This window comes from Colletotrichum graminicola (genome assembly GCF_000149035.1).
Source record: "Colletotrichum graminicola M1.001 genomic scaffold supercont1.29, whole genome shotgun sequence".
NCBI classification, from domain to species: Eukaryota; Fungi; Ascomycota; class Sordariomycetes; order Glomerellales; family Glomerellaceae; genus Colletotrichum; species Colletotrichum graminicola.
In genome coordinates this window covers 290,341-316,275 of record NW_007361033.1, presented here as the reverse complement: position 1 = coordinate 316,275, position 25,935 = coordinate 290,341, and the positions used below count along the sequence as shown (strand labels likewise).

General features: G+C 57.1%; 6 protein-coding genes across 6 annotated transcripts; 4 read left to right on the top strand and 2 right to left on the bottom strand.

The window, feature by feature from the left end:
* Positions 1 to 6,864: 6,864 nt before the first annotated feature.
* On the top strand, positions 6,865 to 9,970 carry GLRG_07228 (uncharacterized protein; the record flags this gene model as incomplete). Its single annotated transcript, XM_008097913.1, has 3 exons — positions 6,865 to 7,219; positions 7,287 to 9,718; positions 9,827 to 9,970. The coding sequence occupies 3 exons, from the start codon at positions 6,865 to 6,867 to the stop codon at positions 9,968 to 9,970; spliced, it is 2,931 nt and encodes a 976-aa protein (XP_008096104.1).
* Positions 9,971 to 11,198: 1,228 nt separating this feature from the next.
* On the bottom strand, positions 11,199 to 13,989 carry GLRG_07227 (fungal specific transcription factor domain-containing protein; the record flags this gene model as incomplete). Its single annotated transcript, XM_008097912.1, has 2 exons — positions 11,199 to 12,342; positions 12,398 to 13,989. The coding sequence occupies 2 exons, from the start codon at positions 13,987 to 13,989 to the stop codon at positions 11,199 to 11,201; spliced, it is 2,736 nt and encodes a 911-aa protein (XP_008096103.1).
* A 2,260-nt stretch (positions 13,990 to 16,249) lies between these two features.
* On the top strand, positions 16,250 to 18,771 carry GLRG_07226 (ankyrin repeat protein; the record flags this gene model as incomplete). Its single annotated transcript, XM_008097911.1, has 4 exons — positions 16,250 to 16,913; positions 17,007 to 17,031; positions 17,092 to 17,670; positions 17,724 to 18,771. 4 exons carry the CDS (start codon positions 16,250 to 16,252, stop codon positions 18,769 to 18,771), a joined length of 2,316 nt encoding a protein of 771 aa, XP_008096102.1.
* A 1,437-nt stretch (positions 18,772 to 20,208) lies between these two features.
* Positions 20,209 to 22,053, top strand: GLRG_07225 (uncharacterized protein; the record flags this gene model as incomplete). The annotated part of the gene is made up of 3 exons (XM_008097910.1): positions 20,209 to 20,352; positions 20,416 to 20,900; positions 20,991 to 22,053. The coding sequence occupies 3 exons, from the start codon at positions 20,209 to 20,211 to the stop codon at positions 22,051 to 22,053; spliced, it is 1,692 nt and encodes a 563-aa protein (XP_008096101.1).
* An 852-nt stretch (positions 22,054 to 22,905) lies between these two features.
* Positions 22,906 to 23,658, bottom strand: GLRG_07224 (uncharacterized protein; the record flags this gene model as incomplete). Its single annotated transcript, XM_008097909.1, has 4 exons — positions 22,906 to 23,235; positions 23,358 to 23,451; positions 23,520 to 23,538; positions 23,643 to 23,658. 4 exons carry the CDS (start codon positions 23,656 to 23,658, stop codon positions 22,906 to 22,908), a joined length of 459 nt encoding a protein of 152 aa, XP_008096100.1.
* A 664-nt stretch (positions 23,659 to 24,322) lies between these two features.
* GLRG_07223 (uncharacterized protein) lies at positions 24,323 to 25,163 on the top strand (the record flags this gene model as incomplete). The annotated part of the gene is made up of 3 exons (XM_008097908.1): positions 24,323 to 24,349; positions 24,431 to 24,563; positions 24,718 to 25,163. 3 exons carry the CDS (start codon positions 24,323 to 24,325, stop codon positions 25,161 to 25,163), a joined length of 606 nt encoding a protein of 201 aa, XP_008096099.1.
* Positions 25,164 to 25,935: the final 772 nt, after the last annotated feature.

Genomic DNA, 25,935 nt, shown 5'->3' with positions numbered 1-25,935 from the left:
TGTGGTAACTATTGGGGACTCGAGTACGGATACCTACGGGAGACTTGATCTGGTGTGGATGAGTTGGGGTAAGGAACAAGGGGTATCGATTGGTTCGTGGAGGAAGCACCTGTGGTAAAGCCACGAATGGGAGGGGAAGGGAGCGTCAGCCAGATCTTCCTCGTTTAAGTCTTGGAGTTACGGACCGAACACCGTTAACGGCATGGCGCCACCCCCAACGCCGTGCCGTGTTTAGGCTGAAATGCCTCGTGGCCCTGACAACAACCTACCTACCTAGATAGGTGGCGCGGTTCCAGCTTGGGACTCCCGTCGAGGACGTCGACGAGGAGCCGTCCACCTGGGTGACTTGTCTGGCGATCCTACAGAGATCATATGCCATGTTCAACCAACAGCCTGCTGTAGTGTATGTGGCGATCCCGAGAACGTCTGCCGTGATGTGGTTGAGGGATGGTATATGGGCACATGGTTCGGCGGTGGGGCAGTCGCCAAACGTTGGCCAAGGGAGATGGACCATTCGTTCTTGTGCCGCTGGGTAGCCTCGGCCAGCTAGTATTACCGCTCGTGAGCAACTTTCTGGTAGCGAGACGTCGGCCAAATGTGGACGGCGCAACCTGATCCTCCAACGATGCTGCTCCATGCGTGAGTCCCAAGATGAAGATGAAATCCGGGCGCTTCACTGTCGCGAGTCCGGTTGCCCTCATGGCAGGACTGTCACAACAGCTTGAGGCATGAGACGCGTGTGTGCAGAAGACCATCTGCGACTCGCATGAAGCTGTAGCGGACCACTGTCCTCTGGGGAAAGGGGAGCTTTGTACAATGTTGCGTGGTATCGTACCCGCCGACATTAAATCTACTGGTCGTAGTGTAGGTACCCATCATCAAAAGTTCCCCAGAAAGGCCCACTCGCCCATTCAAAGCGCGTTGGCAAATTGAACTAGTGTAGTTCCGCCAATGCCCGCCGTTATTCTTCGACCCATCCGCTAGGCAGATTCGGGAAGAGGCCGTGATTTGGGGGGGGGGGGGGGGGGGGGGATGGTTTCGTGGTTGTAGATTCTCTCAGGGCGTCGACTGTGAGCGAGTGTCTGGTAAAGGGACAAAGCAAGGATAACCCGAGGGATTGACAGCGAGAAAGAAACCCAGGACCTCCATGCGCACAGAGTGGCTGGCGCGTAGCTTACTCGGAGGGATGATTTGGCATTCGAAATAAGCAAGTAACAAGACGGATGGGCGGCTCAGTGTAGAGTGGAAACCGAGGCCATCGTAAAAGATCGGCTCTCATCCCTACACGGCGTGACTCTCGGGCAGGATCGAGTCGTGGTGTGTGGTATGGTGTGGTGTGGTGTGGTGTACGTGATGAATGCTGCGCGCGTGAGTGTGTGAGTGTGTGTTTGTGTTAGTGTGCGTGGAGCAGGCGGGACGAGGGGAGGTGAAGACAAAGATGGTTTTCTCCGCACATGTGCGGAGAAGCAGTGGCTAGGCTAGCAGGTGAATGGGCCGGATCAGCGTGGCCGTTTCTCCAGACTGGGAGGAGGCATCCGGCCTGCAGAAACCCATCCGAGGGGCAAAAGGCGACCCAATGAGACCGAGGCACTCGAGTACAAAGTGCCTTGCAGGAAACCCGTACTCTGTACCTTGAATGCAAGCCAGTACCCTTTTGCCGTTTACGAGGCCCTCGACGGCTCCCGTTTCGGCAAGTTTTGAGTTTCTCCAACTCTTTACATGTGAGAGAAGTCTCGAGACCGTCCCGGTCTTGAGTCCTCTTCGCGATCCCAGGGGGGTTGGTGTGTGTATGTGTGTGAGCGTGTGTGAGTAGGTGTGTGTGTGTGAGAGAGAGAGAGGCTACTTGGGATGCTTCATGACACGACTGGCCCGTAAAACCAGGCGAAACTGTGCGGAGGGGTGCTATGGTTGGGATCAGAGGCCAAAAGCCTGTGTTCCGATTCCGGTCTTGGGGATGAAGGGTGCCGCAGCGTTCCCCTTGCAGGTGGCTTGCCTTGAGATTAAATCGACACCATTAAGCAAGAGCTGGGCCGAAGGATTCGTTGGCTTTGCCGGGGAAAAGGTGGATGTGACGGGGGGCTCTGGGTTGGGCGGAATGCCGGGGCGTCTCGCGGTGCCGTGGCAGGCCGCCGTGGTATCTACTATGTAATACTACGTAGTGTAAGTAGGTAGGTAAGGGGGTTGGTTTGCGACATATCCGTACTGCGTAGTAGTACACGGATACGCGATACGTTGGCGATGATGGTAGGGGATGGCTTGGAAGTCGTCCCCTTAACATGTGAGGGTCGGTGCCGTCCTGGGCCGTGTCTTGGGGGTCCACCGAGTCCAGATGGTTGACACGAAGATGGCGTTGCCTCCCTGGGGCATTGTGGGATCTGTGACGATGGGTTCCCTGCAGTCGCGCAAGTGAGGCGTCGGGCAATGTTTGCTGATGTTGTTGTAAGAAGGATGAACATTGACCGGGAAGAGGCATGATGGAGGCTCCTGGGCTGGAGGGTAGGAGAGGGAAGTCCCCTCGAGGTGAATGATTTTACCTTCTGTCTTGGCCTTTGTTGCTCACCCGACCCGTGCTTGGCGAATATACTTGAACATACGGCGTAGTCTGTGATGAGAGAGTAGTTGGCCACCCCTGCTCGGGTACGCACATTGATTGATTGATTGCACTGCATAAGGGACGGAGAGACAGAGACAGTGACAGTGACAGTGACAGTGACAGCCACGGTCTCAGTCACAGTGATAGTGACAGAGACACAGAGAGAGCGAGAGCCAGAGCCACAGAGCTGGCTGCGTCGGCCATTTTACTCAGTAATGCCGGGATTGGGTCCGGTGGAGAAGCCAAAGTTAATCTACCATGCATGTTTCGAGGCAATTGAGTGTCTGTCCATGGGTCCCCCCCTCGCTCATCCGGTGTAACAACAGTGCGGTGTAAACCACCTAAACCTGGTTTAAACTACATTGCTCTCTCTCTCTCTCTCTCTCTCTCTATTACACGTACACTTCTGGGTACTGGAGGGTAGGACTGAGACTGACTGTGCTGGGCAGAGACACGGGACTGGAGTGCCCGCCCCCCCCCCCCGGAGTGCATCTTCCGCCTGACCGACGGGCAGCTTGTGCTCAGATTCCCTCGAGGCACATGGTGCGGCACGGGAGAGTGCATGCCGCTGTGTACTCCGCACTTTGTACGCATGCTTGGTAGTTTATCTAGCTAGGCATCCTAGGCATACGGAGTACCTAGGTAGGCAAACTATGATATGGTACGTGTATGGAACCTCGCATGTACCCCAGTCACGTTCATGTGGCGCTGCGTGCAGTGGTGGTTCCAAATAAACTCGGTGTCATCTGCCTGCCAAATATCTTCCAAGATCAACCCAGCCCATCCCATCCCATCCCATCCCATCCGTCCCATTCCATTCCAGAACCCGTTCCTCACGACTATAACTGAACTCGTCTGCATACATTAGTGTAGTGTCTTGGTACGAATGCACTAAATCATTGGTCTACACCTCCTGTCCCTCCCTTGACCTCTCTCTCTCTCTCCGCACTCTCTCCTGCCATACAAGACCCCTGTCAGGTATTATTTGGATCACGGAGGTAGTATTGCCATATACCGACGGCATACCTAGCACCTGCATCGAGAACCTGGAGAGTGCAGGTTGGGGTAAACGAGATAACTCACAGAAATCTTCTTGGGGCACCCGTGGCGCCAGGGTGGCGTGCAGCCAAGTCCCAGACAGGACGCTGGCCAACGAGATGCCATCCACACAGATGCACTCACTCACGTCAGGGCATGACAGGACAGGACGGGACAGAACAGGTCAGGTCAGGAGACCCATCTTAGCGCCAACGTCCAGTATGAGATGCCATGCCGTCCATCGTCAGTACGCAGTACGGTAGAGGCAGCCCAAAAGGGCGTCCCTTGCCATGTCCTTGATCCCCGTTTGGGCACATAGTGACAATGCAATCGATGAGGATCCGGGGTTCTTGCAGGGACGCCCTCCCCTCTTCTCACCGCATGCTGCACGACTGCACTACATATGCCAAAACCTCAACGTCGGACACCTACCACCCCCATGCCCATGAGGTACGAGACTGCCGGCGTTGTGCTCCTCCCTGGATGATGCGACGCAGTGCGCGTCGGGGCCAACTGATATGTATGTACGTCGAGGGGGAGATGGTGTTCCGTCACGTTGGGGCGGCCATGTCGTGTTAGATAAATGGGAAGCTTGCCCCCATCACCATCATCATCACCATTTATCTTTAAGGATTAGAAGAAAGAAGAAGGAGAAGATGATGATGAAAATGACAAGGAAGAGATGTCTGTGTGTACGGAGTACACGGATAGTATAGTGCCTCAACACGCTCTACCTAGGCCACTCTACTCCAACACGACTGGCCCTACTAGCTACAACTGCCTGCCGCTTGCACGGCGGCCAGGAACGGTCAAAACCCGGCGTGCGCTTATACCCAGCGTCTCTGCGTGTGCGTGTGCGTATGCGTATGGGATGTGGGATTGCCGCCAACACACTGGCGGGCGCCCGACGAGGTAGAAAGAGTATTAGGCCAGAAAGAGGTTGCGGGACCGTCATGACAGGGGACCAAGAAGGATGGTATATCCCAATGGCGGTGACCTGTCAGCCAGACAGAGACAGACCGAACTACATGGTAGAAAGAAGCCAGGCCGCCGCCCCCCCTCGAGCAGAGAGAACGAACCATGACGAGACTCGGACTGACGATTCCCCAACTTTCAGTCTCACTTCCCCGACGTGGGCCGTACCAGCCCCCCGGCCCGCTCCTTGGATCCCATGCATGCATGCTGCTGCTCGCTTCGTACACTATACCGCCCGCGCTACAGAAGCAACAAGTCGGTCGAAACGACTTGTCGGGCGAGCCTGAACCTGCCTTGTCCCGGTGGGTGGGAAAAGGGTTTTGATGACAGCCCATGTCCGTCCGTCGCCTGTCACCGCCATGTCTTACTCTCTCTCTCTCTCCCTCTCTCCCTCACTCTCTCGTCTGTCTCGTCGTCCGCAGGCAAGTCTTGCTCAACCGATGGATGCTCTTCCTACCCTGACTTGGACCTTTTACAAGATAGATGCCCTCTTCTTCTTCTTTGGGTTGTGTTTCTTCTCTCGAGGATCGACCACGGGAATCCAGCGCTGAGCCACTTGTTTCCCCCCCCCCCCCCCAAATGAAATGAACCAGCCCAAGGCAAAGATCATCATTCATCACCCCTGGTCTGACCTGGCCTGGTTGGAAGGGGTGCGGGGATGAGCCCGTGGTTCTAGACCGACACAGCAGCATCTTGACTCTTTGAGCATGGCATGTGGCCGGCCCTGTTCCTCGCCCCAATATGATGCCGCTCTTCTCCACACCCCTCTAACTCAACTCGTCAATGTCAATGGCCGCTCGCCCGTTGCTAATTTTCCCTTCTGGTTGCTGGCCCGTTACGTTTCTCCTCCTCCCTCACCTCACCTTGTCATCGCTCATCGACAGACACACCCCCTGTTCCCCTCATTGCGACCCTGTCCCCCGTCGTGAGCTCGCATCTTATTATTATGTACAAGTGACCCCATACGACAAACAGCTAAAGTCCAAGGAACCACAGAGTCACCATTTCGCTTCTTCACCCCCTTCGAGAACCTGACGCCCCCTCCCCCCCCCCCCCCGCGGTACGTCTATGCGTCTGTACTTGGTACATACGTTGCCGGACGCTCTTTTATTTTATTATTTTATTTTATTTGTCTAGTTTTATTTTCATTCTTTTGCCCTTCTCGACTTGTTCATGCATATCCGGACCTACATCTGCTGCTTTCGCCGCCTGTCACCACCCATTTCCTTCCATCTTGTGCACCTTCGTCTCTTCGTGTGCTGGATTCACCAAACCTAAACGACATACATAGTCCATGCCACCTAACGCCACGCGCATCAACCAAACCTTTCTAGAAGACGACCAATTTGGCCATCAGCACTTTCTCGTGGGCTCCCTGTTGTACATACGCATCAAGGCTCCGTCCGTCTCCACGCGATTTCCCAGCTAGGATACGAGAGAGACGTTGGGAGAAGGGGATTCGAAGGAGGAGCTCGACATCAGCCAGATTCGACGACTGTCGGTCTCGCATTCACCACCGTCCATCGCCTTGAGAAACCCAGCCGCCGTTCCTCGGCTTGAGAGCCATCTTGAGGCTGCGGCCGGGCACACTTTACCAACCCGTACAAAGAGAGAGCAGGGCGCATTTTGTCCCCACCCGCAAAGCTCGAGGCGAAAAAGACGAGGACCATAGCGAACGGTCCATATCCTCGGAAGCCTCTCTGCAACGAGCCGTCGAGAGATACGAGAGAGACTCGAGGATCGAGGTTGGTCTCTTTTCACCCGGCATTTTGTTTTCTTTCCCCCTTCCCTTCCAGATCCTCCGTCGCTTCATCTCCCCTCCTTTCAGCATGCTGCTGCTGCTGCTGCTGGGCTTCTTCGGTTCCCCTGTCACTTGTCCCGTCTTTACCCCGCAATGTCTTGGTGTTGTTTGGTTATTACTGAGTCCGTCCGCTTCTCGGCTCGGCTCGTATACTAAGAAACACACGCTCCACGCCCGCCCGGTTTCTTGATTCTGACCCCCAACCCGCCTCGGCATCGCTAATCAGACGACGCAGGAATACATGCACATTGTCCTCAACCGGCGTCACGGAAAAAAGAAAATACTAGGCATCTACCTGACTACCAGCGGTCCCCCAGTTTGGGTTACAGATCCCGCCAATCCCGACTTTATATGAACAGGTACAACTAGGTCCTCGCGGCTCGACCAACATCTTCACCATTCCGTCTATATACCACCGCCAACGAAACGGCCTTGGTCCCAGCGCAAGGAAGACGACATGTTGTCCAACCCGCTCCACCGATTCTCGCCCTATCACGGCGTGCAGTCCAGCGCCCTCTTTTCCAACGCACACGTTCCGAACGGCCATTCTCACGCCAACGGGCTTGACCCGCTTGCGCCCAACTCACACTATGCCCTGCAACAGCTCCAACAGCATGTAGGGGCGCACGGCAGCAACCCTCATCTCGCCCGCGGGACGCCTCAGTCGAAGCATCGTCAACACCCCTACGGCCCAGCAGCCCGGTCATCGAGCGCTTCCGGGCCCATCCGAAGGAGGATCAGTCGAGCCTGCGATCAATGCAACCAGCTTCGCACCAAATGCGATGGGCAGCACCCTTGCGCCCACTGCGTAGGTAAGTATACGGTCGTCATCAAACCGTCGAGCCAAGAGGGCATGTTCTGACTTGGGCGCGTCCGCAGAATTCGGGCTGGGTTGCGAGTACATCCGCGAAAGGAAGAAGAGAGGAAAGGCGTCTCGGAAGGACCTCGCGGCGCAAGCCGCTGCGCAAGCCGCGTCCGGAGGGCCGGGCCAGGGTCATAAGTCGCCCTCTGACGACAACGGCCCCCCGTCAGAGCAAGGCGAGTCTGCCAGCGTCAAGAACGGGCAGTCCTCGGCCAACGAATCGCAGCAAAACCACGGCGGAAAGGTCATTGACGAGCTTAGCGACGATGCCATGCAGCAACACAGCCAGAGGACGGGCTCGCTCGACAGCCTGGGAGACCTGGCTGGCGGCCATCCGCCTCACTTGTCGACTCACCACGGCATGGACAGGGACCACATGGAAAGTCCGACGGCCATGGATCTGAACGGTTACGGCGGCGTCCATGGGGGGTACGACAGGCAAAGTCTGGGCGCGCACATGATGTCGGGGCCGTCCCACGCCGCCTACGCCCCCTCCCAGAGCGGCATGTCGGCGTATCCCGAGATTCCCTATGCCATGCAGACCCAAAGCCCGACCGCCTATGCCAACAGCGCGCCGTTCCGGATCGCCGCCAGCCCCATAAGCGCATATCCCTTGGGGGCCGAGGCGACGTCTCCCGAATGGATATCCATGTCACCCCCGCCGCCGGCGCAGTATCCCTCCTCCTCCCACATCCCCGCGAGCGGCTACGGGCACGCCGCCAAAAAGCTGCGATATCCTGTGCTGCAGCCCCTGCTGCCCCATCTGGGGAACCTCATCCCGCTGTCCTTGGCCTGCGACCTGATCGACCTCTACTTTGCGTCGTCGTCGTCGGCGCAGATGCACCCAATGTCGCCGTACGTCCTGGGCTTCGTCTTCCGCAAGAGATCCTTTCTCCACCCGACCAAGCCGAGGCATTGCCAGCCCGCCCTCCTGGCCAGCATGCTCTGGGTAGCCGCGCAGACCAGCGACGCCCCTTTCCTGACCAGCGTGCCGTCGGCGCGTGGCAAGATTTGCCAGAGGCTGCTGGAGCTGACCGTCAGCCTGCTCAGGCCGCTCATCCACACACCGTCGGGCGACACGTCCCCCGTCACCAGTCCCGTCATCGACGGCGTCGCGCTCGGCGGTCTCGGCGTCGCACTTCCCGGGTCCATCAGTATGGATGCGTTGTCGGGCGAGTCCGGGCCGTTTGGTGCTGCCGGGAGCCTCGACGACGTCATCACCTACATCCACCTCGCCACCGTGGTTTCCGCAAGCGAGTACAAGGGCGCGAGCCTTCGATGGTGGAACGCGGCTTGGTCGCTCGCTCGCGAGCTGAAGCTCGGCCGCGAACTGCCGCCGACGCCGACCCTCTCCATGAGCCAGCCCAACGGCCACGAAGCCGACGGCGACGTTGATGGCGAAAGCGAGCTGGGCGTGAGCACCCACCCGGGCGCCATCACCGAGGAAGAGCGCGAGGAACGCCGTCGGATATGGTGGCTTGCGTACGTCGTCGACCGGCACCTGGCCCTCTGCTACAACCGGCCCCTGTTCTTGCTCGACCTCGAGTGCGCCGGGCTGTTGCAGCCGATGGACGACACGGCATGGCAGAACGGGGAGTTTCGCCCCACCACCCACAATGTCACGACGGATCCGAGCCTCAGGGACTCGACGACGACGACGACGACGACGACGACGACGGGGGGCCAGCAAGGCCGCGTACGCGGGCCGCACTTCGAATGCACGGGGCACAGCATATTCGGGTACTTCCTGCCCTTGATGACGATCCTCGGCGAGATCGTAGACCTCCACCACGCCCGGAACCACCCGAGGTTCGGGGTCGGCTTCCGGTCGGCGCGCGAGTGGGACGACCAGGCCAGCGAGATCACGCGGCACCTCGAGGCGTACGAGAAGAGCCTCAGGCGGTTCGAGCAGCAGCACCTCACGCGGCCCAGCATGAACCTGGACGACAAGGGCGACGTGGCGAACCCGGAGGGCGTGGCGGAGCACGGCGGCGGCGGCGGCGGCGCCATCGCCGACATTGGGACGCCGTCGGTGCACTCGGTGCACACCAACGCGTCGAACCGCATGACGGAGAGCGACATCCAGACCAAGATCGTCATGGCGTACGGCACGCACGTCATGCACGTGCTCCACATCCTGCTCGCGGGCAAATGGGACCCCATCAACCTCATCGACGACAACGACCTGTGGATCTCGTCCCAGGGCTTCATCACCGCCACCGGCCACGCCGTGTCGGCCGCCGAGGCCATCAACAACATCCTCGAGTTCGACCCGGGCCTCGAGTTCATGCCCTTCTTCTTCGGCATCTACCTCCTGCAGGGGTCCTTCCTCCTGCTGCTCATCGCCGACAAGCTGCAGCTCGAGGCGTCGCCGAGCGTCGTCAAGGCGTGCGAGACCATCGTGCGGGCCCACGAGGCCTGCGTCGTGACGCTCAACACGGAGTACCAGGTAAGCTTTCCCCCTCCTTTTTACGTGTGCGTGTGTGTGTGTGTGTGTGTGAGAGAGAGAGAGAGAGAGACATTGGGGGAACCAGGTGTGCTGATTCCTCGTGCGCAGCGCAACTTTAGCAAGGTTATGCGAAGCGCCCTGGCGCAGGTCCGCGGCCGAGTGCCCGAAGACCTCAACGAGCAGCACCAGCGCCGGCGGGAGCTGCTTGCTCTGTACCGCTGGACCGGCGACGGCACCGGGCTGGCCCTATGAGCCAAGGAGGGGCCCGGCGTGAAGCCTTCCTCTCCCGACCTCCAGGCATTGTGGCGACCATACAGACGCACGATTGGCGCTTAGAACAAGGGAAAAAGGATCTTTTATCAAAAGAACGATAAGGGACACGGTACGGATACACAAAGGACGGGGAAAGGGGGGTTGGCTCATCATATCTATCCTCTTCCGAGGCGGGCCCTACTGAGCCATGGGAGACGGGGAGGGTGCCCAATGAACGCAGCAGCTTTACTGGGAAATCCAGGTTTCCGCGGGCAAGCGATCTTTTTTTTTAAAAAAAAAAAAAGAACAAAAAAAAAACGTAAAAGAAGAAACCACCACACCGGAGGTGAGTGATGGGGTAGAAGACAAGACCGTTTGGGTGGCTTGGGTGGAAAGGAAGAAGGGTCATTCTTCTTTGGAATTCATATCATGGCTTGTGTGTGTCGGGGGGGTGATTTATATATACCTTGGGTCTGTTTTTGTGTTATTCTTCCGGAAATGGAGGGGGTAGGTTTTGGGTTTTTCTTGTCAATATTGGACTCTTTTGGTGTTGCACGAGGGGTTGGGAGGGGGGGATAGGAAAATGGTGGCGAGGACGAATCCATGAATTTGATGGCAGGGATGAGACGGAATGTGGTTATTTTATTTTATTGGATTCATGTACATAAGTGACGTTTTGTCTGACGAGGAAGTAGACCAACAGAGATCAGATCCCGTGTGTCCGTCGAGTCGGCCATGTGTCTGTCACCTTTACGCTCCCACTGCTCTCGTTTTATCTTTTCCTGGTGTTTGCTTCACGTGGGTGTAGTGAGCCGTCAGGGATGTTGGACGGTGATATGTTTCTTCCTCCTTTCTCTCGTTTCCTCTCCCCCTCTCTCTCGTTCTGGCCAGGTATTCAGACAGACTGCATGGTATCCGTCCAGAAGGCTGCTCATATCTGGTTGAGTGGAAGGGGATTCCATTACACCCCTTGCTGTCCTGTGCCGAGCGTACGGTATAGACCGCCGGTAAAAATAGATAAAATAGAAGCTTGACGTGCCCCCTTAGCCAATCGCTCGTAAAACAACGCGCCGCCAGTGTCACCGGTGTAGAATGAAACAAAGCAACACGATGGGCCAACCCCTTAATAGACAGGCACGTTTACATCAAGACCAAGCTCCTCCTATCTTGCCCCCCTTGGAGTGCGAAGGCCTCGTAAATGAAGCAAGTAAGGCCGCCCCTCCTGCCCTCAATCCAGCCCCAGAAGCCAACCGTTGATGTTCAACGAGCTCAGCCCCTCGAAGCTGGGACTCAGTTGATCCTCGGACGAGTGCCTTTGCGCCTGCGACATCCCCTGGCCGCTTCTTCCCGCTCCGCCACCGCCGCCGGAAAACATGAATATCTGGTCCCCGGCGCCCGTCCGCATTACCGGCCCGGGCCCACAAGCGGACGTGGCCATGTTCCACGCTTCGAAATTTTGGTGCCACTTTGCGCCGTCGTTGAGGAACCAGTCCTGGTCGAGTCCCTGGAAGACCTGGACGGGTGCGATTTGCCGTCCGCTCGACGCGCCGGAGCGGCCGCTTCCCGACGGCGTGAGGTTGTTTTGCGGGTTTCCGTTCATTGCGTTGTATCGTTGCTGCTGTTGATACGTTGGGATCGACTGCGCCGGCCCCGCCTGCGCCCACCCGCCGAGCGAACTCTGTCCCGCGCCGCCACCGCCCCCGAGGAGCTGGTGCGACGACGGCGGCCTTGTGCCGCTGATCTCCCCCACTGAAGCGTTTGCCATGAGCAAGTCTGTCTGGCTCGGCGTCGCGCCCGCGTCGCCCGCGTGCGGTTGGGCGAACTGGTTCAGCGGGGGATACTGGTCCCCGTACTTCCGTGCTTCTGTCTCGGGTGAAACAGGCGGCTGCTGCTGCTGCGGCGGCGGCGAGGGCGACGTCATCACGTGGGAACACGGCGATGGCACGTCGGACGTGCTAAATGTGCCATACTTCTCGTCTGTTCGCTGCAGCACGGCCGAGGCCTCCTCGGGAAGCTCGACGTTCCACTTCCGCGCGAGGACGCTGATGATGCTCAGCGTGCGGCGCGCGCAGAGCCAGTCCTCGGCGATCTCCTCGAGGTGCTTCACGCCGTGGATGATGTCGCGCTTGGCCGTCTTCTCGGGCAAGTTGAGCATGTGAATGGTGCAGGCGCTGTGGATCATGTAGACGGCGATGTTGCAGATCTGCCGCAGGTTCCATGTCTTCTTGTAGAGGCGCATCAGCTTGGAGATGGCGCCCGCGTTGGCGGTGCAGATGCGTCGAGGCGAGACATGTGAGGGGAGTGGGGATGCGGCAGGGGTGTATTTCAGGAAGGGGCGGAAGAGGTGGATGTATTGAAGGTGGAAGAACATGCTATGAGCGAATCAGCCGGGGACGGGTTCACACGAGCACCATGAGTGATACTCACTGTACGAGGATCACGTTGGGTAGTTGGCCATCCTTTGGTTCCAGCTCCTTTGGTAGCTCCTTTCGCCAATCCTCCAGCCTCCTGTGCAGCTCGCTGAGCTTCTTCAGCTCGACGGACTTGCCGCTTGAGCGTCCGATATGATTTGGATGGTAGAAAAACAATAGTAGGTCGCTACTGATCTCGCACAGCTTGGACAGCTGCAGCCCAATGGCGCGCGTCCTCGACGGCTGTTTTAATGTCTGGTCGAAGCCTGCGTCTGTGTATGGCGACCACAGCTCGGCATCCTCGCCGGGGAAGACATCGTACTTTGGCACGTTGTACGAGTTCTTGGGTATCTGCGGCAGCCTCCCGAGATAATTGGACCATGCCTTGTCGAAGAGGAAGCAGCCCCAAAAGGTCATGCGCCTTGCGTCGACGGCATGCTCGCCGAGGTTTTCCTTGTCCGGAGACATGCCTCCGTCATCAAAGTTGAGACCAATGTCCTGGGCCATGCGGAAGGCCATGCCCGAGTACACCCAGCCCTTGGCCTCACGACCGCAGCCGGCCTCGCGGACGGACATGAGGGCAAGGGCCTGGACTGTGGTGAGGCGGGGTCGCTCATACTCGTCGTTTTCGACGATGAGGCGCTTCGCCTCGGCGAAGAAGTGGTCGCCCTTGGTTCGACTGTCGCCAGGGGTGCCAAAGGCCCCCGGCACGCTCGTGAAGTGGCATCCGAGTGCCAGCATGGCGTTGACGAGTAGCGACGAGCAGTATACGGTGCGCCCATGTTGCAATTTGTGCTTCCCTCCCAAGAAGTCGCGGTAGAATAGCGTCTTGGATAGTGTGGTAAAATAGGTGTAGTGCCAGTTGAAGTACATGTTCATGAGGTGAGCGATGAGCTCCTTGTCATCGGTGACGCGGGTCCAGCTGGTGATGGGATCCTCGTCAGCGAGGTTGGCGTCCGACTCTGGCTCGTTGATGGCGGGGTCGGCGGGGTCGCCGAGGTAGATGAGGTGCGAGGTGCCGCCAATGAAGCGTACTGAGCCGTTCTCGAGGCGCAATTCGCCCATTTTGCGGGCAAGTTCCCTCTCGCCCTCAATAGGCATGTCGTCGGTGTAGCCGTCGTCGCCATTGTCGTTGTCGTCGGCCTCCTGAAGCATGGTCTCATGCTTGAGGATCTGCTCGGCGACGGTGTCGAGGCTGTCACAGGTGCGGATTCTCTTGACGATGTCAGGGACCTCGTCTTCGTTGGCGTTGAGGATGGCCTCGATGAGGATCTGCAGGGTCGAGTTCCGGGCCTTCATGCTATCAATCTTTTCCCGGTAGACGCCCTTCCGGCGGTGGTCCGAGTTCGGATCATAGACGCACTCGGTGCCGTAGACGCTGGCGCAGGCGGCGCAGCTGGGCATGGCGCCATCGCATTTTGATTTCCTCCGACGGCAGGCGATGCAGGCGGTGGATACACAGCGTCGCTTTTGTGACGCCGAGTCGCCGCGTCTCCGCGACGACTTCTTCTTGCCGTTGGGTTGTAGCGCAGAGGAAGAAGAGGAAGAAGGGTTTTCGGGAGGGTGAGTGAGTGAGCCGACGGAGGTGGACAGATCCTGGTCGTCCATAATGAAACAAGACAAAAGCCTCTTTTCCCGTTGCTCCCCGTTTCTGTTTCCTGTCGACCTAACGAAAGAGACGAAAAAATTGGAGGGGGGAACCGGAGATGCTGGGCTCAGTCTAGGCGTGGTTCGCGGAGATGTGGGAATCTGTGGATGGGTACTCCGTACAGGATCCTTGGGGGCGAACGGAGTGGACGCCGGCGGCAGGGCGAAGAACAGGTGCGCGCCCCACGGGGTCAGACGCACACAAGATGTCTACCTACCACAGTGTGCGTGCGTGAGAGTGTGGAAGCGGGGGGGTAAGTGAAGCGATGATGCCCCGCGTTGCCGATGAGGGGCCCAGACGAGAATAGACCACCAGACTAGAGTGGATGACAGGGTGAGAAGCAAACGAGGAGGCGGGGAGAGGGAGGGGGCTGTACAACATTTGCTGCGGGCGTCTGTCTCACAATAACCTTCCCTCGGGCCACCTTGTCGATGAGAGTACCTAGAGTAGGTAGGTAGGTAGGTACACTACCCTGTCGTCGAGATAAAGACGCGGGCGGCGATTGGGCGCGCAGGGATGCCGCGTGCTGGCGCCAACGTTTGATGGCGATGTGGTTGAGAGAGGGAGATAGATGGACAGACGATGCTAGCAAAGTTAACCAATAGGCCACTGCTGATTCGACAATGGCCGGATGACTGTACGTATATATGACGGCAGATGGAAAAACTAGTAAAACCCGCCGAGACGTGCTGGATGGAAAAGGAAATCATCAGAACATATGGTCTCACGAGGGGAGATAAGCCGAATGAGACTAATCGACTGGGACCCCGAGACGAAGAATGAACACTTGCAAGTTGCAAGTCCTTTTTTGGGGGACAAGTGATACGCATGAGATGGATGGATGGATGCCTTTCTCGGTATTGCATGCGCTGTTACGGATACTTGCATATGTTACGTAAGGTACAAGAAAGGAACGGTTCTTGGCCAAAGCGGCAGTCAGGCAGAGACAAAGCAGCGAGGGCTGCTGCTGAGGACTACCTAGGCTAGGTAAGTCATATTGGTACACAAAGGATTCGCGGTGGGTGAAATTAATGATTTGATGCAGCTCGAGTAACGAAGTTGAGGGTTAATGCTCTCTACCTTGGTTCCGATTGTGTGTACGGATATATATATGTATATGCATATGTATATGCGTACAACAACTGCCTTGATTCCCTCCAGTAACAAAGTAGTGTTTGAATAGTTTGGAGTAACAATGGAACGGATACGGGGAGAGTGAAAAACTGTGGAATGGTTCGTTCCTTGGTTGATTGCGTTTCCTCTCCTGTCGTGCCGAAACTCCGTGTGCCGAAACTCCGTGTGCCGTCAACTGGGGACGGGCGAGAACACCTCCGCGGCCCGTCGCCGCCCGAATAGGAACCGGCAGCGAGGAAGCAACCTTGTCGTGATGCTGCGGACCAGACAGGCGAGGTGGGGGCTAGTACTTTGTCCGTAACGACTCGACGAGCAGTAGGTATTCTAGGCAGTTTACTAATATACCTACACAACCCAGCGGCCATAAGCAGGAAGAGCCTCACCACACTTTCGTGCCACCTAGGTTGTCGCTCGTCCACAAAGTCAGTCTCTCTGGGTTATGGGTACTCCGGTACTCCTGTACTCGGTATGCTTTGTATGTAATACTCTAGGTAGGCAGGTAGTGAGTGTACGATGTACTACACATGTATTTGTGTAGCTAAGCTAGATAGGTACTTATTCTATATTTAGTGCACTCAGTACGTACCTCGATGCAGGACAGCTCGGGATTTAAGGTATCACTAACCGATGCACAGGCCATCTCCTCCCTACGAACCCACGAACAGTCCCCCCCACCCTGGCAACTCCCACCAGAATCCCATTTCCAGGTTTCCCCTCCCCCGCACCTCGCTTCACTCATCCCTTCTCGACGCCTTACCCATCAACATGCAACAATCCGCAACTGCGCCTTGAACCGCCATCTATTGTTCCGTCATTCCGTCGTCCGTTCGGCCAAGGGAAGCACACTCCGAGTCTCCATCCCCGACCTCATCGTGTTTCGATAGATCTCGGTTTTGGCCCTCCCATAGTGTGTTCTGGTCTGGAAAAGTCGAGAGAGCAAGTTGTTGCTTTCAAGGTATGGCCACTGTCACCGGCATCCGAAACTGAGACGTGCTTCATATCTACCTATCACACACCTAGAGACAGAAAATATAAAAAGTTGGAGCAAGTCGGAGCTGCTAGCTGCTAGTGTTGCAAACCAATCCAATGGCTGAGGTTCTGACCATTCTAGAGGTCGCTCTCTGTATCACCGAGGTCGTCGAGCGTCTCTGCGTCTACGTCTCCACCGCCAAGAGCGCCAAGGATGATATTCGCAAGCTCACCCAAGAGCTGCTTGCCCTCAAGGGCGCCATGGACTACTTTGATGCTCAGAACAAGAAGGACGTGGACAGTTCGCTGCAGGAACAGGCCCACTCCATGCTTACCATGGCCAAGGAGACTATTGATGCCGTGCAGCAGAAGCTGGGCACTCCCAAGGCTTCCTCCGTTGGCCGCGCCGTCCAGAGCTTAGCTTGGCCCTTCCGCGCCGGTGGCCTTGACAAATATCTCGTAACCCTGGAGAGGGCCAAAACCTGGTTCATCATGGTGCTCATGCGAGACTCGCTAGACGCCACTTCCTCGGTCTTGGTCGAGATGCAGAAACTCACCGCCCTCATCCACGAGGAAATTATCACTCGCAACACCGACCGGATGCTCCAAGAGACGGCCGACCTGCTCAAGTGGCTGTCACCCGTCGATAGCGAGGACAAGCTAGCCAGCTCCAGGGAAGACCGTGCGCCGGGAACCGGAAATTGGATTCGCGACCGCAGCTATCTGGCATGGCAGAAGGACGGTCCGACGCAACAGCCAATCTTCTGGATCACCGGGCGGTGTAAGTCTTCCGGTCCACTCGGCCCTTACTCGTGTTCCTCCGTTCTTTGCGGTGGTGAGAAGCCGGCTTGGCAGATGAGCTAACAGGGGCCAGCGGGCTCGGGCAAAACGGTACTGTTGTAAGAGGATCCCCCATTCCAACGTTTTCTGTGTGCCTCGCGCTTACAGACTCTACATAGTTCTCATCTCGTTGACGAACTCCGGAAACGATCCAGTGCCGATCCCTCGGCCAAAACTGCCAGTATTGGCGTGGGCTTCCACTGTTGTTCCCTGGACGACGCAGCCTCTCAGGCCGTCCCAAACGTCTTCGGATCCATTCTGGCCCAAATAGCGACGACGACACCCGAAATTTTCGACTGCGTTCGGCCGCTGAGAAAGTCTGGAAGTACGCTGATTCCTCAAAACAACTTGACTGTCTATCAGATCTTGGATGTTATGCGCGAAGCCCTCAACCATTTCCATGTCTTTTATCTCATGATCGATGCACTCAATGAAACGAGCCATGAGCTGCTGATCGTCCGAACACTGCTGACCCTGTGCGGCAAGCACCCCAACCTCCGCGTTTTGCTTACTTGTACAAGAGAGCCCCTGGAAGATGACTCGAGGATATTTGTTAGGCACATGAACAACAACGCAGTTGATGTCGACATTGACCTTTATGTGGAAAACAGGCTTGCTACCGAGCATGGTTTCCAGTCTTTGAGTCCCAACATCAGGGCGGAAATCAAGAGGAAGGTCGCGTTAGATGCTGATGGAACGTAGGTGTTTCTCGCGAGTTCGTTGAGCTCGTTCGCTACTGACATGGCGTTAGTTTCCGTTGGGCAAAAATGTGCATGGACAGACTCAGCACGCTCCGTACCGGACGAGACGTCCGAAGAGCAATGGCAGACATCCCTTCCACCCTCAATGAGTTCTACGCCGGCATCCTCGCCCGGATCTCGGAGCAAGACCGGGCCATAGCCCGCGAGGCGCTTACGTGGCTTTGCTTCTCCCTCTGGCCCCTGCGTCTCGACGAGCTCGCCGAGGCAGTCGTCCTCGAGGAGGGTGACGTCGATGTTGATGGAGACAGCAGGCTGACCGACCCGGCCATCGTACTCGAAATATGCCAGGGGTTAGCGCACGCGAGCGACCACTCCGTCACCCTTGCCCACGACTCCATCCGCACATTTTTGCAGTCAGACTGGATCCGGACCTCCATTGCCTCAGACTTTGCCTTGGACGCCGCGGAGTCGCATCGCAGAATTATGCGCAAGTGTCTCTCCTACCTTCATCTCAAGCCCTTCTCTTCAGGTCCAGTCAAAAAGATCGAGCGAATCACCAGCCGCTTTTATAAGTACCCGCTGCTCAGATACGCCACCTTCTTGTGGCCGATCCACTTGGAAAAGTTCCCGTTATCCAGCCATGACGAGCACCTCATTCTCGGCTTCTTCGAAACCAAGAAGCTCGAGCATGGTGGCCCTTTCGAGACGTGGGTGCAGTGTCTCCTACACTCAACAAACATCCCCGTCATTCGCGAAACGGAACCGGTCTATTACGCGGCGTCTTTCAACATGACGTCCGTTCTACAGTTGATACTGCGACCCGAGTACAAGGTCAATGTCAACAAACGAGGTGGACGGTTCTCTTCCCCGCCACTGTTCGTGGCAATCTGGAGGAGAAACGTGGAGGCGGCCAAGTTGCTCGTCGAAGCCGGGGCAAATCCGGATATGACGGATAGTGGCGGGATGGGGATGACTAGCCGACAACTGGCGATCAGATCGAAAATGAACGAGCTTGTAGATCTGATGGAGCATATTGTTCCGGAGGCATCAGTCGGGACTGCTTACAGGCAGCGGAAGTCTTCGAAGCAGCTAGCGTGACGCCATTATAAAGCAATAGCCATGGTGATAAGAAACCCGAATCGTAAAATTCGTCGGTCAACTCAGGGCCAGTTGCCCGCCCGGCCCGTGGGTAAGGAGGTGCCGACAACGGCATGACAACCTTGCGCCCATGGCTAAAGGATTGGGTCAAATTGCCAACCCATTACCCAGAGAAGTTTGGTAGTCTGGGACTACTCACACGTTGTCCTTTCCGAGTCAGTCTAACAAGGAGTGGATAGCAAACTTTGTGTAGAATGTACGTAGTACACTATCATAGGTCAAAAGCTACCAAGCTATCGAATCAGCCACCCCAAGCCACACTATGAGAGCTGATAGTGAGAGATGGCGCACCGCCACACCGAAGCCGGTGGAAGGGGATAGGCTCTTAAAAGTGGGAACATGAATTTCAAATGCCGTGACCGTGGTTCCAGCTGTCCCTGCCCATTGGCGTAGGATGACTAAGGTAAGGCCGACCGCCGATTGATGCTCCCCACCACGAACGTCATGCATTCCGGTTGGTCCCCGAGAAAAAGATACCTATCTATCCGTACCTTACCTACCTATTCCTCACCACATCACCCATATGGCTCCCCTCACCCCCCAGCACGACACCGTAACGCGTGCGCTTCTGCTTTTCGTTTGGTAACCTGCATCACCTTTAATAGCAAGCTTTCTCTATCTATCCCGACACGTTGCCACCCTCCCCTTTTTCTATTCGCTTTCCCTTCCTACTCCGCATCAGCGACCGACGTCTTTGCTCTCGTTGCACTTGTTGGAGATATGCACCTTCTCCATCCACAGTACATGGCTTAGCTTAGGTACGTCCCTAGTGACCTTCAGGCATGTTGCGCAAGCAAGTGACCGTTGTCGTCACGGAATACACACCGAACCCAGACACGGAGGACACACAAAGGCAGCATCCCATTCATCTTATTGGCTGCGCCTCTCGTACGTTTTGAATCTAGACGGTGGTTACTGACATTTGTGGTCACCCCAGGCTTCCCACCTCATCATTCCTCGCCTTTTATACCTACCTAGCTACCTACCTAATCCACACTAGACTTTCGTGCTGCACCTTCCGCCCGCTCTCCGCCGATAACGAACAGTCGATCCCCAGTATCGACCCGGCTGACGTCTGCGTTCTCCATCAACAGCCAGTTTTCTTTTCTGCTGGCAGCAGCTGTCGGGCGTCATCCGCTGCAAGGAGAGGGTATCCATCACTGCAGTTATCGACATTACAACGTATCGGGCTGCCGACGCCAGAGCATCTCGAGCCTCCACCATTTCGCTACAGCGCGGCATCATTCAATACCTCTTGCCACCTAGCTTGACCCCAGCACATCATTCAGACTGGCGTTCCGAGCACTTCGCGCCGCCGGCCTCGCTGTAGGCCTTGGACTCACCGCCCTCGCAGCCTATCAGCGCAACCAGGCCGAGATGGAATCCCACAATACCAGAGGCGGGCACCTGGATGCCACGGCTGGCCGGGAGGTGGTCTTCTGCCATGCCTGCTCACACGAGTGGTGGGAAGACGAGCATGGTCTGCAGTGCCCTCGCTGCGAGAGCGAGATCACAGAGATTGTACGTTGCACCACCACCACCCCGCATCACAAAAACTCGCCATGCAGGCTAACAACGGCCCAGGTCTCTCCCGAGAACGACCCCAGGGAAATCGAGGACGGCCCCCCGCTTCACGGCTCTCCGGGTCATATAGGCAGATATGACAACGACTCGGATCCTGAGGAGGCCGACATAGAAGAGCACCTGCACCGTGGTCCTGGCGGCTTTGTCGTTCACCGAACAATATGGGACAATTCCCACCGGCCGGGACAGAGCCCGAACCCGAACACACGCCAGCCCGCAGATGCGAACGATGGCGACCAGATCATCCGGCGTTTCATTGACATGGTCAATGACTTTGGCATGGGTACGCCCCCACGCCCGCCGCCCGAAGAAACTCGCCCCCCTGGAATTGGTGGTATTCTCTTTGGTGGTCAGGGCAACGTGCGCACCTACCACAGAGCAGGCCCTGGAGGCACCACAAGCTTCACGATCGCTACCGGTCCCATCCACTTCCATCAAGGAGGCGGCCACTCCCCTGTTGGACCTGGAAGCGATCCCTTTCAGTCGTACGTCCGCCTCAGCCCCCGCGCCCAGCCGCCATCTGGACCTCGAATCACGGTGGTTTCCATCGGCGCGAACGCTAACCAGCTTCCCAGTATCTTCAGCAGCGTCCTGGCCGGAGCAGGACCGCCCCAAGGTGAAGGTATGCCAGGTCCTGGTCAGGGCCAGCGGGCACCTGGTGGAGCGCCTACGCTTCTTCATGAGATTCTCAACATGCTCAACCCGGCCAACGCCTCGCACGGTGACGCCGTATATACCCAAGAGGCCCTGGACCGCATCATTTCTCAGTTGATGGAGCAAAACCCTCAGAACAACTCTGCTCCCCCGGCAACTGAAGACGCGCTTAGCAAACTGCAACGCAAAAAGGTGGACAAGGAGATGCTAGGCACCGACGGCAAGACTGAGTGTACCATTTGCATCGACGATTTCAACGAGGGCGACGAAGCCACGGTGCTGCCCTGCAAGCACTGGTTCCATGACCAGTGCGTCGTCATGTGGTTGAAGGAGCACAACACGTGCCCGATCTGCCGCACTCCTATCGAGGAGCCCAGCAACAGCAGCGGCGGCAACAGGAACAATGCCAATTCCAATGCAAGCGGTTCACACAACGATCCGAACGCCAATGCTTCTCAACGTGCGCACACTGCGGCGTCTGGCTCATCGGACAGCTCACACCACCCCTTTGATTGGGGCGACGCGCCTCCTGGAATTCCTGGTCATTGGGGAGCAGCAGCCTATCCTCCCCGCCCTTCATTCTTTCAGCAGGCACCGCCAGTCCCCGAGGATTCCACGCGGCCCCAGAGATCGCCCATAACTGAGTGGGGTGTGCCCTTTCCCATCTACGGAGGGTCCAGCACAAACAGACAGGACCCTCATAGCACGGATCTGCCCTCGCGTCCCCATGAAGACGCCCGATCCTCCAGCTTTCGCTCCAGACGGGACTCACATTCGCCCTCTAGCCTTCGCCGGCGCCAGTCAGATTCGTTCCGAACTAGGCAACGGAGCCCGTCGTCTGGTAACTGGGACAGAGATCGTGACAACAACCAGGACGCGGGTTCAAACCACGGTCCGCTGAACTGGCTGAGAAACCAGTTCTTCCGAGGACCTGGTTCAGGCGACAACAGCAGCAACAACACACGAGAGCGACGGAGACCTTAGTCCTGTTGAAGTGGGTCTCGTACGGATTTCGGGGCGGATCGCGCACGCAGTTGGAAGGTGTCTTGCAGATGAAGCCTAGGGCGGGAGGGCGGCAAGTAACGAATTACGAAGAGGGTTTGATGGCGTTTAGCATTGGTCATCCACGAGGGTATCCTCCTTCACGCAGTCCACGTTTCGGGCACATTATATCACGAATACGGGACGTGCATTGTGTAAATAACAAGACAGTCAGTCACACAGAAAAGCAGCTGGGTATTCCTCAGCCAATGACGACCAAGGCTGGACAGGATAATACCCCATATCGCAACCGGGGCATGAGCCATGATAGTTTATCGAACTGATGTGTCTAGCCGTGACCCTCCAGACCCATGTTAGTAGCTTGGATCCGGCATCTTATTTTGACATGCATCAAACCCTCTCCGATCTTGGAAAGGGGCGAAACAGCCATCTTGCCGCAGACGGGCACTGCAGCCTGAGCGGAGAAGTTTCTGGGATGACGGACCTGACGGGAAGTAGGTAGGTAGGTAGGTAGGTAGGTAGGTAGAACAGAGTTGTGTATACGCCTATTACACCGAAGAAGCCCGATTTCATGTCTCCACATACAAATACACATTACCGAAGAGGATGAAGGGGAGGGGAGGGGTTGCTTATCAAGTGCACGTTGCAACACACCAAAACCCCCTTCTTTCCTCGCTGCGTCTCGCTCCTTTTCGTTGATCTGCATCGCCCGTCCCCACTACTCCTCTCTCTCACACACACACCCTCTTTGCCGGCGAGACTCCAACAGTCCGCCCCATCCCCCTCTTCACAGAGTTCCCAGGACCATGGCCACTCGGGACGGAAATACCCCCTTCACCTCTTCTTGACATTGCGCATCAGGAAGGCGCCCACGACGCCGGCGGCGACGGCGACGCCGCTGATGATGGCGACGCCCATCAGGCCCTCCTTGGCGACCTTGTCGTCGACGAGCTGGCGCAGGTTCGAGGCCTGCAGGTTGGCAGGCTCCTTCTCAAGGAGCAGATCGTTGTAGCGGCGGGCCTCGGCGTAGTTGCCAAGCTTGTAGTTGCCGAGGGCGAGGTAGTAGAGGCACTCGCGGCGGCGCTCCGGGGAGATGCGGAAGATCTCGGACAGCAGGCGGACGCCGAGCTGCTGGTCGTTGCGGGACTCTGATTTCACGAGGCCCTGGTTCCGGGTTGAAAGGAGTTAGCCAAAGTGTGACAGCTCGGGGGGTTCCGTCACGGCGTGTGGGGAGAGAGGGTTTGTGGGAGGAGGTGGGCAGTGGGGGGCGGGGGACTTGTTCGTACCCATGCGTAGTTGAACTTGGTTTGCACACCGACCATGTCCCCTTCTTTCTCATACTGAGCGCGGAGGACCTGGAGCTCGGATGCCTTGAGTGGCCTGCGGGCAAGGCGGTTAGTCGAACTATATGATATGATCGCCGGGGGAGGGGGGGTCCTGGCACGTACGTTTCCGCGTCGAGGGCGTCTGTGTCGGTGTGAAGTCAGCGACTTTGTCTGTCCGTCGGTCCATCGGCCTCCCACACTGCGAGGCCGGTTTGGAACGGGGAGGGTGTGTGGTGGTGGACTTACAAGGCAGATCGACCATTTTTGCGGTTGAGATTCTTCTAGTCCGAGTGTAGGCTACTGATTTCCTTTCTTTCTTCACCTCCTCGCTGTGAATAGATCTTTTTCTTTTCTGTCTCTTTTCACTTCTGGTCTGTTGAGAAGGTCCAGAAACAAGCACGGTTGAAGCTTTCGTCGTTTGTGGCCGGGTTCGTCGTGGGTTGTAGCCTAGATGTCAAGAGGCGGAAAAGGCGGGCTGCGCAACCTTTGTAAATGGGCAAGAGGCGGAGTGGCTGAAGCTCTGACATTTGAAGATCTCTGTGGGGTGGCGGATGACGACTGTACAGGCGCGCACGCGCCTGGCTGGAGTGGGTCCCGCGGTTCCGCGGGCTACTGAATGACAGTAAGACAAGGCACCTCAGCCGATTGTCGTCCCGGTGACAGCGGGTGGCACCCCCACCCGATAAGCAGCTTTTTGTTTGGTTCCGCGTCCGGTTTGGGGGGGTGGCCAATGGATCTTTTCCCGATGTTTCTGGTCCCATCCTACACCACAAGTCAAATCAAACCAAGACCTCTCGCGAATTCACAAAAGAGACACGACTCCAACGAACCGACGGAACCGACCGGCGAACTCTACCGCGAAAAAAAAAGAAGAAAAAAGACCCAAACAGTCCTACAACGGCACCGAAAAAGGGAAGTCGGCCAAGATGCTTCTAGCAGAGGAGCCCGCGACGGTACGTTGACCTCGGATTGTTTGGTTGTCACCGCTTTGGAGGGGGTTTGATGCTGACGATGACCTCGCGACACACTCACAGCTCATCCGTCACACAATCGACAACTTCAACATCCAACCGGACAAGCAGGCCGTCGCGCGCATCAATGAGTCCCTCTCGACCCTCCAGCAGGCCCGCGAGCTGCGCCTCCGCGAGGCCGAAAATGCACTCAAGAGTACGTCCCACCCTTCGACCCGACCCGACCCCCTCCTTCTCTTTGGCAGTGTTCTGCCAAACTCTCCCCCGTGAACCAGAAGAAGGGGGGGAGGGGAGGGGAAGCAGAGCAAAGCAAAGCAAACTTGCGAGAGCTAACAAGAACTCCTCCCCAGAACTCTCGCGCCAGCTCAACACAATGTCGTCCCAGCACGCCGAGCTCACCTCGCAGCACTCGTCGACGGCGCACGCGTCCGAGATCGCGCGCCTCGACACGACAAAGTTCCGCACCGCCAAGGCCGCCTCGGACGCCGAGATGGAGACGGAACGGCTCGCCCAGCAGGCCGCCGACCTCGCCGCGCGGCTGCAGGAGCTCGAGATCCAGGGGCTCGACGGCTCCGCCGACGACCAGGCCCGCCGCCGCGACCCCGTCGACGACGAGGTCCTCCTCCGCCTCAAGGTCTACCGCAGCCTCGGCATCGAGATCGAGCGCGACGGCCGCGACGGCGAGTTCAGCCGCGCCGTCGTCCGCAACGACCGCAAGGGCGACGTCCACGTCGTCAACATGGACAAGAAGTTTTCAAAGTTCTTTTACGCAAACTACTTTTGGCAGACGTTGTAGGCCGGGGTGTGTGTGTGTGTGTGTGTGTGGAAAAGAAAAGGGGGGGCCGGCCGGCGTGCCGTGCATGATTATGCTGTTGCTGTAGTCTTATTTGGGGGTAACGATGGCGTTTGGGTAAAGGGGGTCATTCATGATGGGATACCACGACTGCGAGACACAAGACACTTGTTTTATTTTCTTCACCTCAAACGTTTGATTCGCTTCATCAAGCGAACCAACTGTCCATTCCGCCACACGAGCTACGGTTATCACAGTGCAATCGGGGGCTAAGCGGCTTCGTCATTTTTACCGTCTTTTAGATTGATTGATTGTCCGTTTCGACTGTGGATGAGATGCGATGCAGCCAAAACAAAACGCCTTGTTGAGTCTCCCATAACCGATCCGTATCCGTCCGTTTCGCGCCCGGCTTTTCAGCCTGGCCGCATGTTTAATGCCCCTCCCATGTTTGCCGCAGGCCGTGCCTGTCATTGTGTTCCCTGATATTCTACGTCATGTTCCGAATCGCCTGGTTCGGGGAGGGAACAATCCATGCACTCTCCCATCTCCCAAGCCACGACTTACACAGGAAAGATACCTGAACAACTCGTTCTCTCTCTCTCTCACTCTTACACCGCCCCACCCTCCTCTCCCCCTCGCGCCGCCTCCCGCTTGTGACGGAAATTACTTTTCGTGGCAATCGTCGTGATGAGAGATTGGGGTATAAACCTTTTTCGGATTTTCCCCTCCTTTTTGCCTTCCTCGGATTTTTTGTTCCCTTTTCACGTCCATTAAT